At 34.1% G+C, this 11,796-nt stretch overlaps 2 protein-coding genes across 3 annotated transcripts; one reads left to right on the forward strand and one right to left on the reverse strand.

Moving 5' to 3' along the window:
• The first annotated feature begins 779 nt into the window (after positions 1 to 779).
• On the forward strand, positions 780 to 4,149 carry LOC109186041 (putative transferase At4g12130, mitochondrial). Its single transcript, XM_019335956.1, has 5 exons — positions 780 to 1,567; positions 2,450 to 2,694; positions 2,885 to 2,983; positions 3,411 to 3,569; positions 3,642 to 4,149. Exons 1-5 carry the CDS (start codon positions 1,107 to 1,109, stop codon positions 3,884 to 3,886), a joined length of 1,209 nt encoding a protein of 402 aa, XP_019191501.1. The 5' UTR covers positions 780 to 1,106; the 3' UTR covers positions 3,887 to 4,149.
• On the reverse strand, positions 4,124 to 7,702 carry LOC109186040 (probable LRR receptor-like serine/threonine-protein kinase At5g10290). Of its 2 annotated transcripts, XM_019335955.1 has the most exons (5): positions 7,571 to 7,702; positions 6,991 to 7,448; positions 6,467 to 6,727; positions 5,502 to 6,362; positions 4,124 to 4,896 (listed from the first exon to the last, which is right to left on the reverse strand). In XM_019335955.1, exons 2-5 carry the CDS (start codon positions 7,403 to 7,405, stop codon positions 4,346 to 4,348), a joined length of 2,088 nt encoding a protein of 695 aa, XP_019191500.1. In that variant the 5' UTR covers positions 7,406 to 7,448; positions 7,571 to 7,702; the 3' UTR covers positions 4,124 to 4,345. The 2 variants fall into 2 exon arrangements, with proteins under 2 accessions (XP_019191500.1, XP_019191499.1); XM_019335954.1 differs by lacking the exon at positions 7,571 to 7,702 and having other exon boundaries at positions 6,991 to 7,518.
• Between the last annotated feature and the right edge of the window lie 4,094 nt (positions 7,703 to 11,796).

Consider the following 11,796-nt stretch of genomic DNA (forward strand, 5'->3'; position numbering starts at 1 on the left):
AATAAATATGATACATAAACTATCATATAATGTAATAGTATCTCAGTTGGTAATTATAGGTTTGAACTAAATATAATAAATAATATTTTGTAAAGAATAATAAGTATTTTTTAAAAAAAATATATGATATAAAAGACTCTCTTTAAGGGCAATTTATATCGTGCACCAAGAAATCTGTTAGTTCTCCGGTACTGCACGGGTCTTTATCCACCAAAAAAAACAAAAAATATCGTGCACCCTCGGGCGCACATTGTATTGTGCACCCTGGTGCAAAACGACATCATTTTGTACTTTTTTTTGTTGAAATTTTTGCTTTCTGTGTCGATTGTTAACTTCTTAAAAAAATCTCATGTTTCAGAAATGTACATAATTGTATAATAGAATTTACATAATTATATAATAGAATGTACATAATTATATAATAGAATACACATTTTCTTTTTTGAAAAGATAATACACATAATTTAACATAATACATAATACACATAAACTCTTAACATAACATAGATAAATTTTTAATTCTTAAAAAAAATTCTCAATTTCAAATGACGTAATTGTATAAAAAAATTGTACATAATTATATAAAAAATGTATATAATTGTATAAATATATACATAATTGTATAACATAATGTACATAATTATATAACTAATATATATAATTATATAACAAAATACATATACTGATATACACTATGTCTCGTCAATTTTTCACATAACTTAACAAAACTTGGGAGGCCCTGTGGTGCACGGTATAACGATTGTTCTCTAAGCGGTAATTGTCCAGTTGAGCTTTTGGAGGGTATATGGGCAAAGGCCCAGAAGCTGTTTGAAATTGGGCAGAGTTTGGTCCATCGGTTTGCTGCAAGCAAATCAACTGCGCTATTCGAAGTTTCTTTCAGAAATTTCATCAAACATCTATCGATCAACAGCACCACACTACCATCTCCCACCAAGCACTACGTGTCGCGCCATTACAACCTCCGAATCCCACGTGTCCGTATACTTATCCCCTCCATCTGTCATGATCGCCATTTCCAGAGCTTAGTAATCGCCGCTGCACGCCGCCAACTTCGACCGTCGCTATCTAAAACATTTTTTCCGGCAATGCAGCGTTTCCGCCGAGCGTCACTCCATTTCCTAAAACCCGGCCACTTCAGATACTTCTCCTCTGAGTCTGAGGCGTCCCAGCTGGCGAATGCGGCCACCATGGCCTCGCTCCTAAAGACCCGGTCCGTGATCCGGTTCAGAGGAGCCGACACCGTGAAGTTCCTTCAGGGCCTGCTCACCAACGATATGCGCAGCCTTGCGGAGCCTCCGGAGCAGGATAAGGACAAGACCAGCTTGGCCACTTCAAACGTGCCCTTTACGACGCCGTTTCCTGTCTACGCTGCGCTCTTGACTCCTCAAGGAAGGTTCCTATACGATATGTTTCTGTACAAACCGCCACAGTCAGATGAAAAGCTCGATAGCACGGGTTCAATGCCTGGCCCCAACCCGGGCGAGCTGGAACTCTATGCTGATGTTGATAGGTCTGTGTTGGATGAACTACTGGAAACACTAAAAAAGTAAGCTCTTGTCATTTCTTGCTTGGGGTGTTTTTTTTTTTTTTTTTTTTTTTTTTTTTTTTCAGTGCAGCATCATTCAAGTTTTGGACGTTGAATTTATTTTTCTTTCATTTTTTGTTAATGTATTAAATTAATTAGTTATCTGGACAAATAATGGATTTCCCTGCAATTGAAACTGTTAGCAAGAAATTAATGTCTGCATCTGAGATTGCAGATAAAACACTTTATGATAAATATTACGGAGTACCTTTTTCTTAACTACTCATTTCCTTACTAGTTTTTCTAAGGGCTTACTTTTCTGGACTTGCAGCTTACTAAGCTTTTGGGGGGGGGGGGGGGGGGGGGGGTGTGGAGTTGGGGTTCTAAGTTCTGATAAGATGAAAATTTTGATGTGAAGAAGTTTTATACATGAAATATTAATTGACGCGTTTGGAGCATAAAGCATAATATCCTACCTGTCATGGATTGAAAATCAAATAATTAATTAAAAAAAAGAGAGGAAGTTGTTTCAGTTTATCTTTGTATGGTTATGAAAAAAGATTGAACTTTGAGTAGACAAATGACAAAAAAGTGTCTGAAGCAATGTTTTTGGCTTTCTTGGTTTTCGTTTTCTGTGGTTCGTTCTCTTCTTCCCTTCACCTCATTTTGAACAAAGAAATTGAACAGAGAAAGATTGAGGAAACTATAAATGGAAGAAAAACTATATGCTATAAATGCATTTGCTTGCATGGGAAATGGCAAAAGACATTGTCAAGGAGTAGAGGGTGGATTCTTGCATAGGGAACACTCAAATTCACGCTCAGAAACTGATGCTCTATGGGATTCTCTTAATGTGTACTTACCAATATTTTTCAGCTAAAATTTTCTATATTTGACTTGCAGATACAGGTTACGGTCTAAGGTTGATATTGAGAACTTGTCAGGTGATTTTTGTTGTTGGCAAAGGTTTGGTCAAAACTTAGAGAAATCCTCTGAAGAGCCTGAAGCAGATACAGTCGGATGGGGTGCCAGAGCTGATCATTCCAGTGAATCATCTGCAAGAGGAAATAGCCAGGGGTGGTTATGGCATAGAGATCCTAGATTATATTGTCTTGGATTTAGGGGTATCTTTCCTTCTAACATAGAACGTAAGTCTTGGTAACCTACCTTCTCAAGCGTGCATAGCCTCTATTCAAATATTCAATGTAGCATGTGACTTGTGATTAGCTATTTGATCTTGCATCCTAACTTAACCCCACATGATTATAGCCTGTATGTTTTGAGAATTTGAGCTTTAGATCTTTTACTCCAATCATTTATGTAACTATATTATTGCAGCACCTCTAGTTGAGGCAGGCAAAGAAACCAGTGAAGAGAATTATCTTCTATGGAGGTTGGAGAAGGGGGTCGCCGAAGGACCATCAGAGATTCGAAAAGGTTTGGTTTTTTCTCTCCTTTTTTTTTTTTTTTTTTTTTTTTTTGGCTATGTTAGATCTCCTTTAAATTTTATTATAATTTTTTTAACTTGAGTTGTCATATATATGGCAAAGCATATTAGTATCTAAATATATATGTTCTTGTAGTTCATTATCTTCACAGTTCATTTTCCTTATTTTTTGGGCCGGGAGGAATTATTAGTTCTTTAAGCACTCATAATACCAACCATATGGTGCCTTGTTGAGTTTCTAAGTTATTTTATGGCTTTAGAGTGAGTGATTTTATCAAGATAATTGGATAGCATGATAAGAACTCAATTTTCTCACATTTGGGAAATTTTGTGTTAACTTTGTGGTGAGCTTTTAAAGCTCTTCTGTGAGACTGTATAGATGTCATGAGGATCTCATTTTTTAAAGTTATTTCTCAGGTGAAGCTATCCCACTTGAGTATAATCTTGCTGCTTTAAATGCAATCAGTTTTGACAAAGGGTGTTATGTGGGCCAAGAACTCATTGCTCGTACTCACCACTGTGGGGTCATTAGGAAACGCTTGTTTCCTCTCAGATTTCTGGATGATGGTGGGAATGGTAAGTTGCCTGGATTTTGCTTTACACAATATATTTACATGTTCTGTGTCTAACATTTGTGTTCTTATCCAGAGGTAGAAAAGAGAGTTGCTCCAGGGTCCGATGTAATTGATGCACAATCCAGAAAGAAAGCTGGGACTGTCACAACTGCACTAGGATGTCGTGGTCTTGGTCTTCTGCGTATAGATGATGCCTTGAAGGGTTCAGGTAATTTGGCCATACAAGGTCAGGAAGATGTTAAGGTCCAGGCTATTAAACCAAAATGGTGGCCTGCCGAATGGGTTGATGATCATCAAGAGCAGACTGCAGCTACTTAAGAACATACCTTTTTACAGGCTTCACCTCTCTTAATTAAAGGTTCTGTTTAGTTCTCAAAAACTCAGAAATAATCTCTTGAAAGGGAAAATAATAGAACATATTCAGTTCTTTTAGTCTGAATTCTGCAACACTGATACTGATTTGTCACCCCAGTTTCATAGATGCAGGCCTCTTTATAGGTAGGTCTTGTAATATTGTTTCTTTGCAAAATGTTCTCTGATAAACTATATCCCATATGTATTAAAATGTTTACATGAATTTATTACCATGCCAGCTCTAAAACCAACTGTAAAAATGTTCTTGCAGAGCTAAAAGCCAAAAGCAATGGCAGTAAGTAGTAATTAGTAATTATTGTCTTTATTTACATAACATCTACACTCGTGTATGTGTCACATGCAAGGCAGGTTTGAGCTCATGAGAAGAACAGTGTTAGTACTGAGAGGCTGCAGCTTAAAGAATCAATCAAACAGCTTCATGGAACCACCATTTATGCATTTCTCATCCTGGGCAATTCTAAACACAAAACTCTGTTCATCACAAGGTTCCTCCTTAAATTCTTCGACGACAGCGGCCATGGTTGGCCTGTTCTCTGGGTCCTCGTTCATGCAGGCCATAGCAACCTTTGCAAGCTTTGTCGCTTCGCTTTCATCAAACCTTCCTTCGAGGTTCGGGTCAATGAAACCTATCAAGTTACAAGATTCAGCCGCGAGTCGTGTTGAGGTTGTGAGCATACACTTCCCGGACAGTACTTGAAGGATGATCACTCCAAATGCATAGACGTCGCTCTTTTCTGTGAAGCGGCCGGTGGTAATGTACTCGGGGGCCATGTATCCGAGGGCGGCGCTGACCTTGAGGGCCGAGTACACAACATCCTCAGCAAAGAGCTTTACAAGGCCAGAATCCAAGATTACTGGGTTGAACTGTTGGCTAAGTAGGATTTTTTCCACAGATATGTTGCGGTGAACAATGGAGGGCTTGTTTGCATCAGAACTGTGTAAGTACTCCATACCTGCAGTTTATGAAAACCACAAATACACAATGCATATATCAGTTTAAACACACACACAAAAAAAAGTTTATGTTTTCAGTGTATAAAACTTTGTTATTCCTGAAATTTTAGGAGTTAATACTTGGTCTTTCACCTACCTAATCTAATGATGATATGAAAGACAATTTCCAAAGAGAGAGAATAGAGTACTCATTAAATTCACAGATTTTCTAGATCATTCATATTCAGGCTCATCTGGTCAGTCTTTTTTGTGGACCAAGAAAACTACTTGCACCAAAAAACAATTAATGCAACACTGTTTCTGGAGTTTTGTTTAGGAAACAACAATAAATGCTTTATCATTTAGCTATTATCATATGGCATTGTTTAAAATTGGAAGTACAATTAGTGTGTCATTCTTGTATCCACAGAAAAGCTAATTATGTCTTCTTCCTTAATTTCTAGAGGTACTATGACAGCAAGCAGCACGTTGAAAAGAATAAGAAACAGGTAATTGTTTCTAAGTTCCGTTTCTGAATTTACATTAAAAATTATCTAGCATAACCAGTGTGAATCGTGTGTAATTTTTTAGATAGAGCCTGGTGAATAAAATCAGGTAAACTCACCTTTGGCAATGCCCTTGATGATAGAAACTCTTGTGGGCCAGTTCAGAACATGGCTACTACCTTCTTCAACATCGAGGTACTGTGACAAATTACCTTTGGAAGCAAAATCATAAATTAGAATACATTCGCCCCTCCCCTTTGAACAACAGAAACCCCTCAGCTTGGCAAGGTTATCGTGTTTCAGCGAGGCTATTAAGTTTAGCCCTTTCATAAACTCGTCCTCATCTGACTTGCAAGCTGTCACATTTATGCTCTTGATGGCTACTGCAGATCCATCCTTCAGAACTCCTCTGTACACAGCAGAGAAGTTGCTTTTCCCTAACAAATTTGCCTCCGAGAAATGTTGTGTTGCGGAGTCAACTTCTTCCAAGTTAAACTTTAGCTCTTGTAGAAACTCATTACAGAAGCTACCAAAAGTCTTCTCTGGGGTCATTGGGTCCCATCGCTCTGAATACTCGAGAGTAATGAGGGGCGATGGACTTCGTCTGTACAAGTCTTTTGCCTGATCAGTGCTAACCCTACTACCCTCAGAAACATCGAAAGTGTTCCCAACCTTTTGTTTCCGCCTCCAATAAACGAATGTGATAAAAACCCCTGCAACCACCAGTGAGACACTACCCGAAACCACCCCAATGATAATACCAATTTTCCGAAACTTGGATGAACTTGGGCAATGAATTTGATTGCAACCTGGAACAATGCTTGCTGTCTGGGGAATACTAGCTGGAGATTCTATCAAGGGGTCAGCTGGAATAGCCTTTGTATAATCCCAGGGTGTACAATTTCTTAACGATGGAATTCTGACACCACAAAGGCGAGTATTTGATCCATTGAATCCTCCATTCAGCCTCCTTATTAAGCCTTCACATCCATTCCATACACAGAAAATTAAGATATTTTAAACGCAGAAGGAATGATGAATTTATGAAAACCATTTACAGAAATGAATGAGAAATGCAACTAACCAGAAGGAGCAGGACCAGAAAGGGTGTTGTTTTGGACATCAAGAACCTCCAATTTATTAGCGAAATGCAATTTATCAGGAATTGGACCCGAGAGCTTATTGAAGCCTAAATAAAGTTTTCTTAACATTTGCAGGTCTCCCAAGCTTGCTGGAATCTCACCTGTCAGAATATTATGTTCCAAAGCAAGATATTCTAACTTGGCCAAGTCTCCAATCTCTTCAGGTATGCGTCCTGTCAACTGGTTGTGATTCAGCTGCATCACTGACAAACAGAAAATATCAAAATCAAACAATCAAGAAGCTAAAACAGACCCACCCCATAAGAAAGACTCAAACTTTTTTACTGCTCTGTAAATAAATAGGTTAACCCCATGAATTTTTAAATCCATCCCAATTCCCATTCAAGAAATAGAAAAATTCTGGGGAAATCTGTCACTGTGCTTTCATTGTAGGTAGGAAGAAGAAAATTTGTGAATAGATGAAGCAAATTGAGTGCAGTTTATGATTCAAGTGATACTCACTCACCTTGAAGACTGGCCATTCTTCCAATCTCAGGAGGTATAGCCCCAGAAAGATTGTTGAAATCCAGATACAATTCAGTCAACTCAGTGAGATTCCCAAGCTCTCTTGGAATCTCCCCATTCAACTTGTTGTAATGCAAGTAGAGACCAGACATGCACTTGAGCTCCGCCAGTGCCGGCGACAGTTTTCCGGTGAGGTCCTTGGCCGGCAGCGAAATGTTACCCACCTTGTGGTGCTCATTGCAAACCACCCCCTCAAAGGACCCACTGCACGGATCACCACCACTGGTCCAGGAAGAAAGAAGCATGTTTTCTGGGTCCAGCGACGCCTTTATCTCCATTAAAGCTCTCAGCTCCGCATTCCCACTAGCATAATCCACACATAGAAGAAGCCAAATGCAGAGAAGATGTGAAACCATTTCTGGGTTTTCTTCACAAGTCGCCTTTTCTTAAACTTTTGCTCTACAATTTCAAGAAAGATTAGCAAGTTTTCTCGGGGGTGAGAGAGAGCGCATGTCAGATTCTCAGAGAGGCACTGAGGCAGAGAGAGAGAGAGAGAGAGAGAGAGAGAGTTGAACGTATACCGTGGAATAAAGGGCGTATGATGTACGACTTTTGCGCGTACAATCTGACACATGCATGCACATTCTTGAATCACTATACCCTTTTTTCAATCATTTCCTCTCCATTTCTGCAGTATTTTTTGGGACAGACTTATAGACTACTGCAAACTTTAAAGCACTTAAAAACTTACAATTAACTACAGATAGTCACCGTAGGTCTTCTAAGATAGTTATATTTTGGTTAGACCGAAAGATATTCAAATTAATCTTTGTTCGCATTGAGGAAATTTTGAATTTTTGACATTTTCTTAAAAGATGAGAGTGAATGATTATTCATGCCAATTAAGTTGATTATATTGAATAGTTACGATTGCTGTTAAAACAAGTGTAGCTATACTAGAATAACTCATAATTGTACCTAAAATAACAAGACAATTATAACTACTTGAGATAAACTTGTATTGAATAGTTATGATTGCCGTTAAAACAAGTATAGCTATACTAGAATAACTCATAGTTGTATCTAAAATAGTAAGATAGCTATGACTACTTGAGATAGACTTGTATTGAACAATTATGATTGCCGTTTAAAACAAGTGTAGTTATACTAGAATAACTCATAGTTGTACTTAAAATAGCAAGATAGCTATGACTACTTAAGATAGACTTGTTTGGTGAAATAGTTGATAATTCAATTTGGTTAATTTGACGAAGTTTGGTTGGCTTGACTGGTTAATTGGTTTTTAGATGTTTGGTAAAATGACTTATTACATTAGCTTATTGGGATAATAAGCCGACCCTGTTTGGTAAAATAGATACTTTATCAATTAATTTTTGTTTATTTGACCACTATTAGTTGTTGACTTGGTTAAACAATTAATACAAGTGTTTGATTAATTAATTTTTTATAATAACTAATTACTCCAAAATGTTAAAATTTAAAAAATTGCTCAAAGTAGCTTTTTCGATCAGTTTTTTGAAAAAGTCATTTTGTATGTAATTAGTTAATAGTTAAGAGCTAATTTACCAAACACTTTTCTACAACCAGCTAAATCTGTCAACTAATCAAATCCACTAACCCAATCAGCTTACAGCTATCAGCTACCAGTCATTTACCAAATACTCTCAAATCTGAAAAACTAAGAACAATAGAGTTTTTGATTAGCTGATTTGTCTTAATTATGAAATAATCATTTTACCTTTATTATCTCTAATATTTATATTTCTCTTGTTGTTGTTAATCTATCTTGCCCCTTTTTCTTTTTTGTTTTCGTAACAATAACAATAATTTCTTTTCAATTTCATTAATAATAATAATAATAATAAAAATAAATAAATAAATAAATAAATAAATAAATAAATAAAAACTATAAAAGTAATTTAAGAATTAATAAATTAATACAATATGTTTATGTTCTTATAGGTCATTTTACATACAATCAACTAAAAGTAAATAATTAATTTACCAAATATTTTTTTACAACAAAAATACTATCAACTACTCAAATCCGCTACCCAATTAACTTAATAAGCTATCAGTTATTAACCATTTGCCATACACCTCCAAAATGTTTAAATTTGAACTTTTGTAACGAATGGTGACTAACGACATAAAAAAAAATTGAAAAGTGCATACTCTAATTCAAAAGTAGGTTGGAATTTCATTTCAATTAATTAATTAAATATACCAATTAACTAGTTCATTTTTATTAATTTTATAATTCAAGAGTTGGAATTTCTTGTTCCCATCTGACATACCAACATTAAAAAAAAATAAAAAAATTGATGTGCAAACTCTAAAGTCAAAATAGTGGACAACAAATTTTGACTCGTGCACTTTAGTCAGCCCAAGCTGTTCTTAATGACCTCAATAATCCACTTTTTATATGCTTCAAAAATCAAAATCTCTTTAACCCGTCGGCCAAGATAATCATCATCCCACTAATCAATTAATAATTCCACAAATCGCATGATGAGTGTATAATGTATTCGGTTCAAAATATAAAACAAAATTCTACTTTTTAAATTGTATCACCAAAATATATATATATATATATATATATATATATATATATATATATATATATATATATATATATTCATCTAATAACGTGATATTAGCTATGAATTTTAAGAAAAATACTCTCTTTATATTTATATTTTACGTGCTCAACATGCTCTTACACAAGGAATATTTAATTTAAACATTGGAATAAAATATTTGGTAATGATAATGAGTTTAGTGAAAAGAGCATTTGTTTGGTAGTAAATAACGATTGAAATAATATATATATATATATATATATATATATATATATATATATATATATGTTCATATTGAATGTATAGATAATGACAATTTATTTTATTTTTATTGCTATTTTGGTCATCTCTTAATATGACAAATTGGAAAAGACTAGCGAGACAACCAGGAAGACAATTCTCTTATACGGATTTGTTTTGTTGTACCATCAGTATACTGTGGATCATGTTCCAGTTTACAAAATGAATTATTTAAAGTCTTATATGAATTTGTTTTGTTGTATAATCAGTACACCATAGACCATGGTCTACTTTATAAGATGAATTATTTAAGAACTTATACGGATTTGTTTTGTTGTACAATCAGTATACTATGGATCATCGTCTACTTTACACGAAAAATTATTTAAGGCACTGAAAATCGAATCCATAACCTCTCATTTGGAAGAACTATTTTGTGCCACTAGACCACAAGGTCAATAATATCTCTAGAATAATATTAGTAAATATTCTCAAAATAATTTTGGATCTCATAAAATTATTTAACGTAATGTTTATTATTAGTATATTAAAGATGTATTTTTATTATATCAAATATTCATTTTTTGTCTATTCAAAGTTCATTCTTATGTATATTATGACAAAATGAACTTGAATTACATTAAAAAATAATATTTAGTAATGCTAAAAATAAATATTTATCTGTTGTCTATATTGTAACGTGGACCATAATCTATAAAATAATTGCCTTTGTTGTAACTGCGGCTGAGGTGAGGCGTCTGTCATGCTGACGTGGGTATCATTTTCCTTTTCCTTGTATACTTTTTCATAAAATTGAATTTGAAAAATATTGGAGAAGAGTCATTATTGACTTGGTAGGTATACTATGTAATTGCCTTTCATTCATGTCAAGACAAATTTTCTAAACTACTTTCATTATATTCTGAATTTTTGATTTAAAAAAAAAATAAAATTACGTTATTTAGATTACAATATATCTTTTTACATTTATTACAAGTAATACTACATGTCTATAGTATTTTAAAAGTAAAAATTTTACCTTTTACAATAGTTTGACGGTCTATTTGAGTATGACGATTTTACAATATCATATACAATGCATAATAGTTTGTAAATAATGAAGTTGTACATACTCCTTTTATATATATATATATATATATATATATATATATATATATATATATTTTTATTTTTAGGGTGATGAGGGAAACTTGTAGCCACTACCTGATGGTGTGCATTACATAAACTAGACCTAGGTTGAGAGTTGAATTTATAACCTTATAGTTATTAAGTTAAACAAATTTGGTGGGGTTGCCCATCCTTTTGATTTATATTAATATTAAAACACAAAAACAAAAAAAAAAAAAAAATCATAGTAAAACACATGATATAATTTTATTAAATATATGACTCGGTAAATATTCACTGAGTATATAATTCATTTTTTGTAATATAGTTACTATGGGTTATAGAGCAATATTGTTATATTGATAGATTCCATCTTTTTCGGCAAATTATATTATGCACCGCGGTGCATAATCGATTATGCACCGCGCGTCTTTTTTTTTTTTTTAAATGAAAATAAACAGTGTTTGTTTCCGCCGTTTCGCACCCTTTTGTAAAAAGTAACTCTGTTATTCAGTGTCATTTTGTATACACTGCAGTTTCAGTTCAACACAACTACAATTTCATTTCGATATAACTATAGTTTCATTCGATATTTATAGACTCAAATATGTGAAAATGTTATTTAATTTTATTTTATATACACTATAGTTTCATTAAAACACAACTACATGATCATTTTGATATAATTACAGCTTCATTGTACAATATACACTCAAATATGTGAAATGTTATTCAGTTTCATTTTATATACACTGCAGTTTCATTTCACTATAACTACAGTATCATTTTGATATAACTGCAGTGTCGGTTTAGATATACTGTAGTGTCAGTTGGTG

Source organism: Ipomoea nil, unplaced genomic scaffold (genome assembly GCF_001879475.1).
Source record: "Ipomoea nil cultivar Tokyo-kokei standard unplaced genomic scaffold, Asagao_1.1 scaffold1376, whole genome shotgun sequence".
NCBI lineage: Eukaryota > Viridiplantae > Streptophyta > Magnoliopsida > Solanales > Convolvulaceae > Ipomoea > Ipomoea nil.

Coding starts and splice junctions, on each gene's coding strand:
- LOC109186041 (XM_019335956.1), top strand. CDS start 1,107: ATGCAGCGTTTCCGCCGAGCGTCACTCCATTTCCTAAAACCCGGCCAC. Junction 1,568..2,449: donor CTACTGGAAACACTAAAAAA/GTAAGCTCTTGT, acceptor TTTGACTTGCAG/ATACAGGTTACGGTCTAAGG. Junction 2,695..2,884: donor CTTTCCTTCTAACATAGAAC/GTAAGTCTTGGT, acceptor ATATTATTGCAG/CACCTCTAGTTGAGGCAGGC.
- LOC109186040 (XM_019335955.1), bottom strand. CDS start 7,405: ATGGTTTCACATCTTCTCTGCATTTGGCTTCTTCTATGTGTGGATTAT. Junction 6,728..6,990: donor AAGAATGGCCAGTCTTCAAG/GTGAGTGAGTAT, acceptor TCTGTTTGTCAG/TGATGCAGCTGAATCACAAC. Junction 6,363..6,466: donor TTCTGGTCCTGCTCCTTCTG/GTTAGTTGCATT, acceptor ATGGATGTGAAG/GCTTAATAAGGAGGCTGAAT.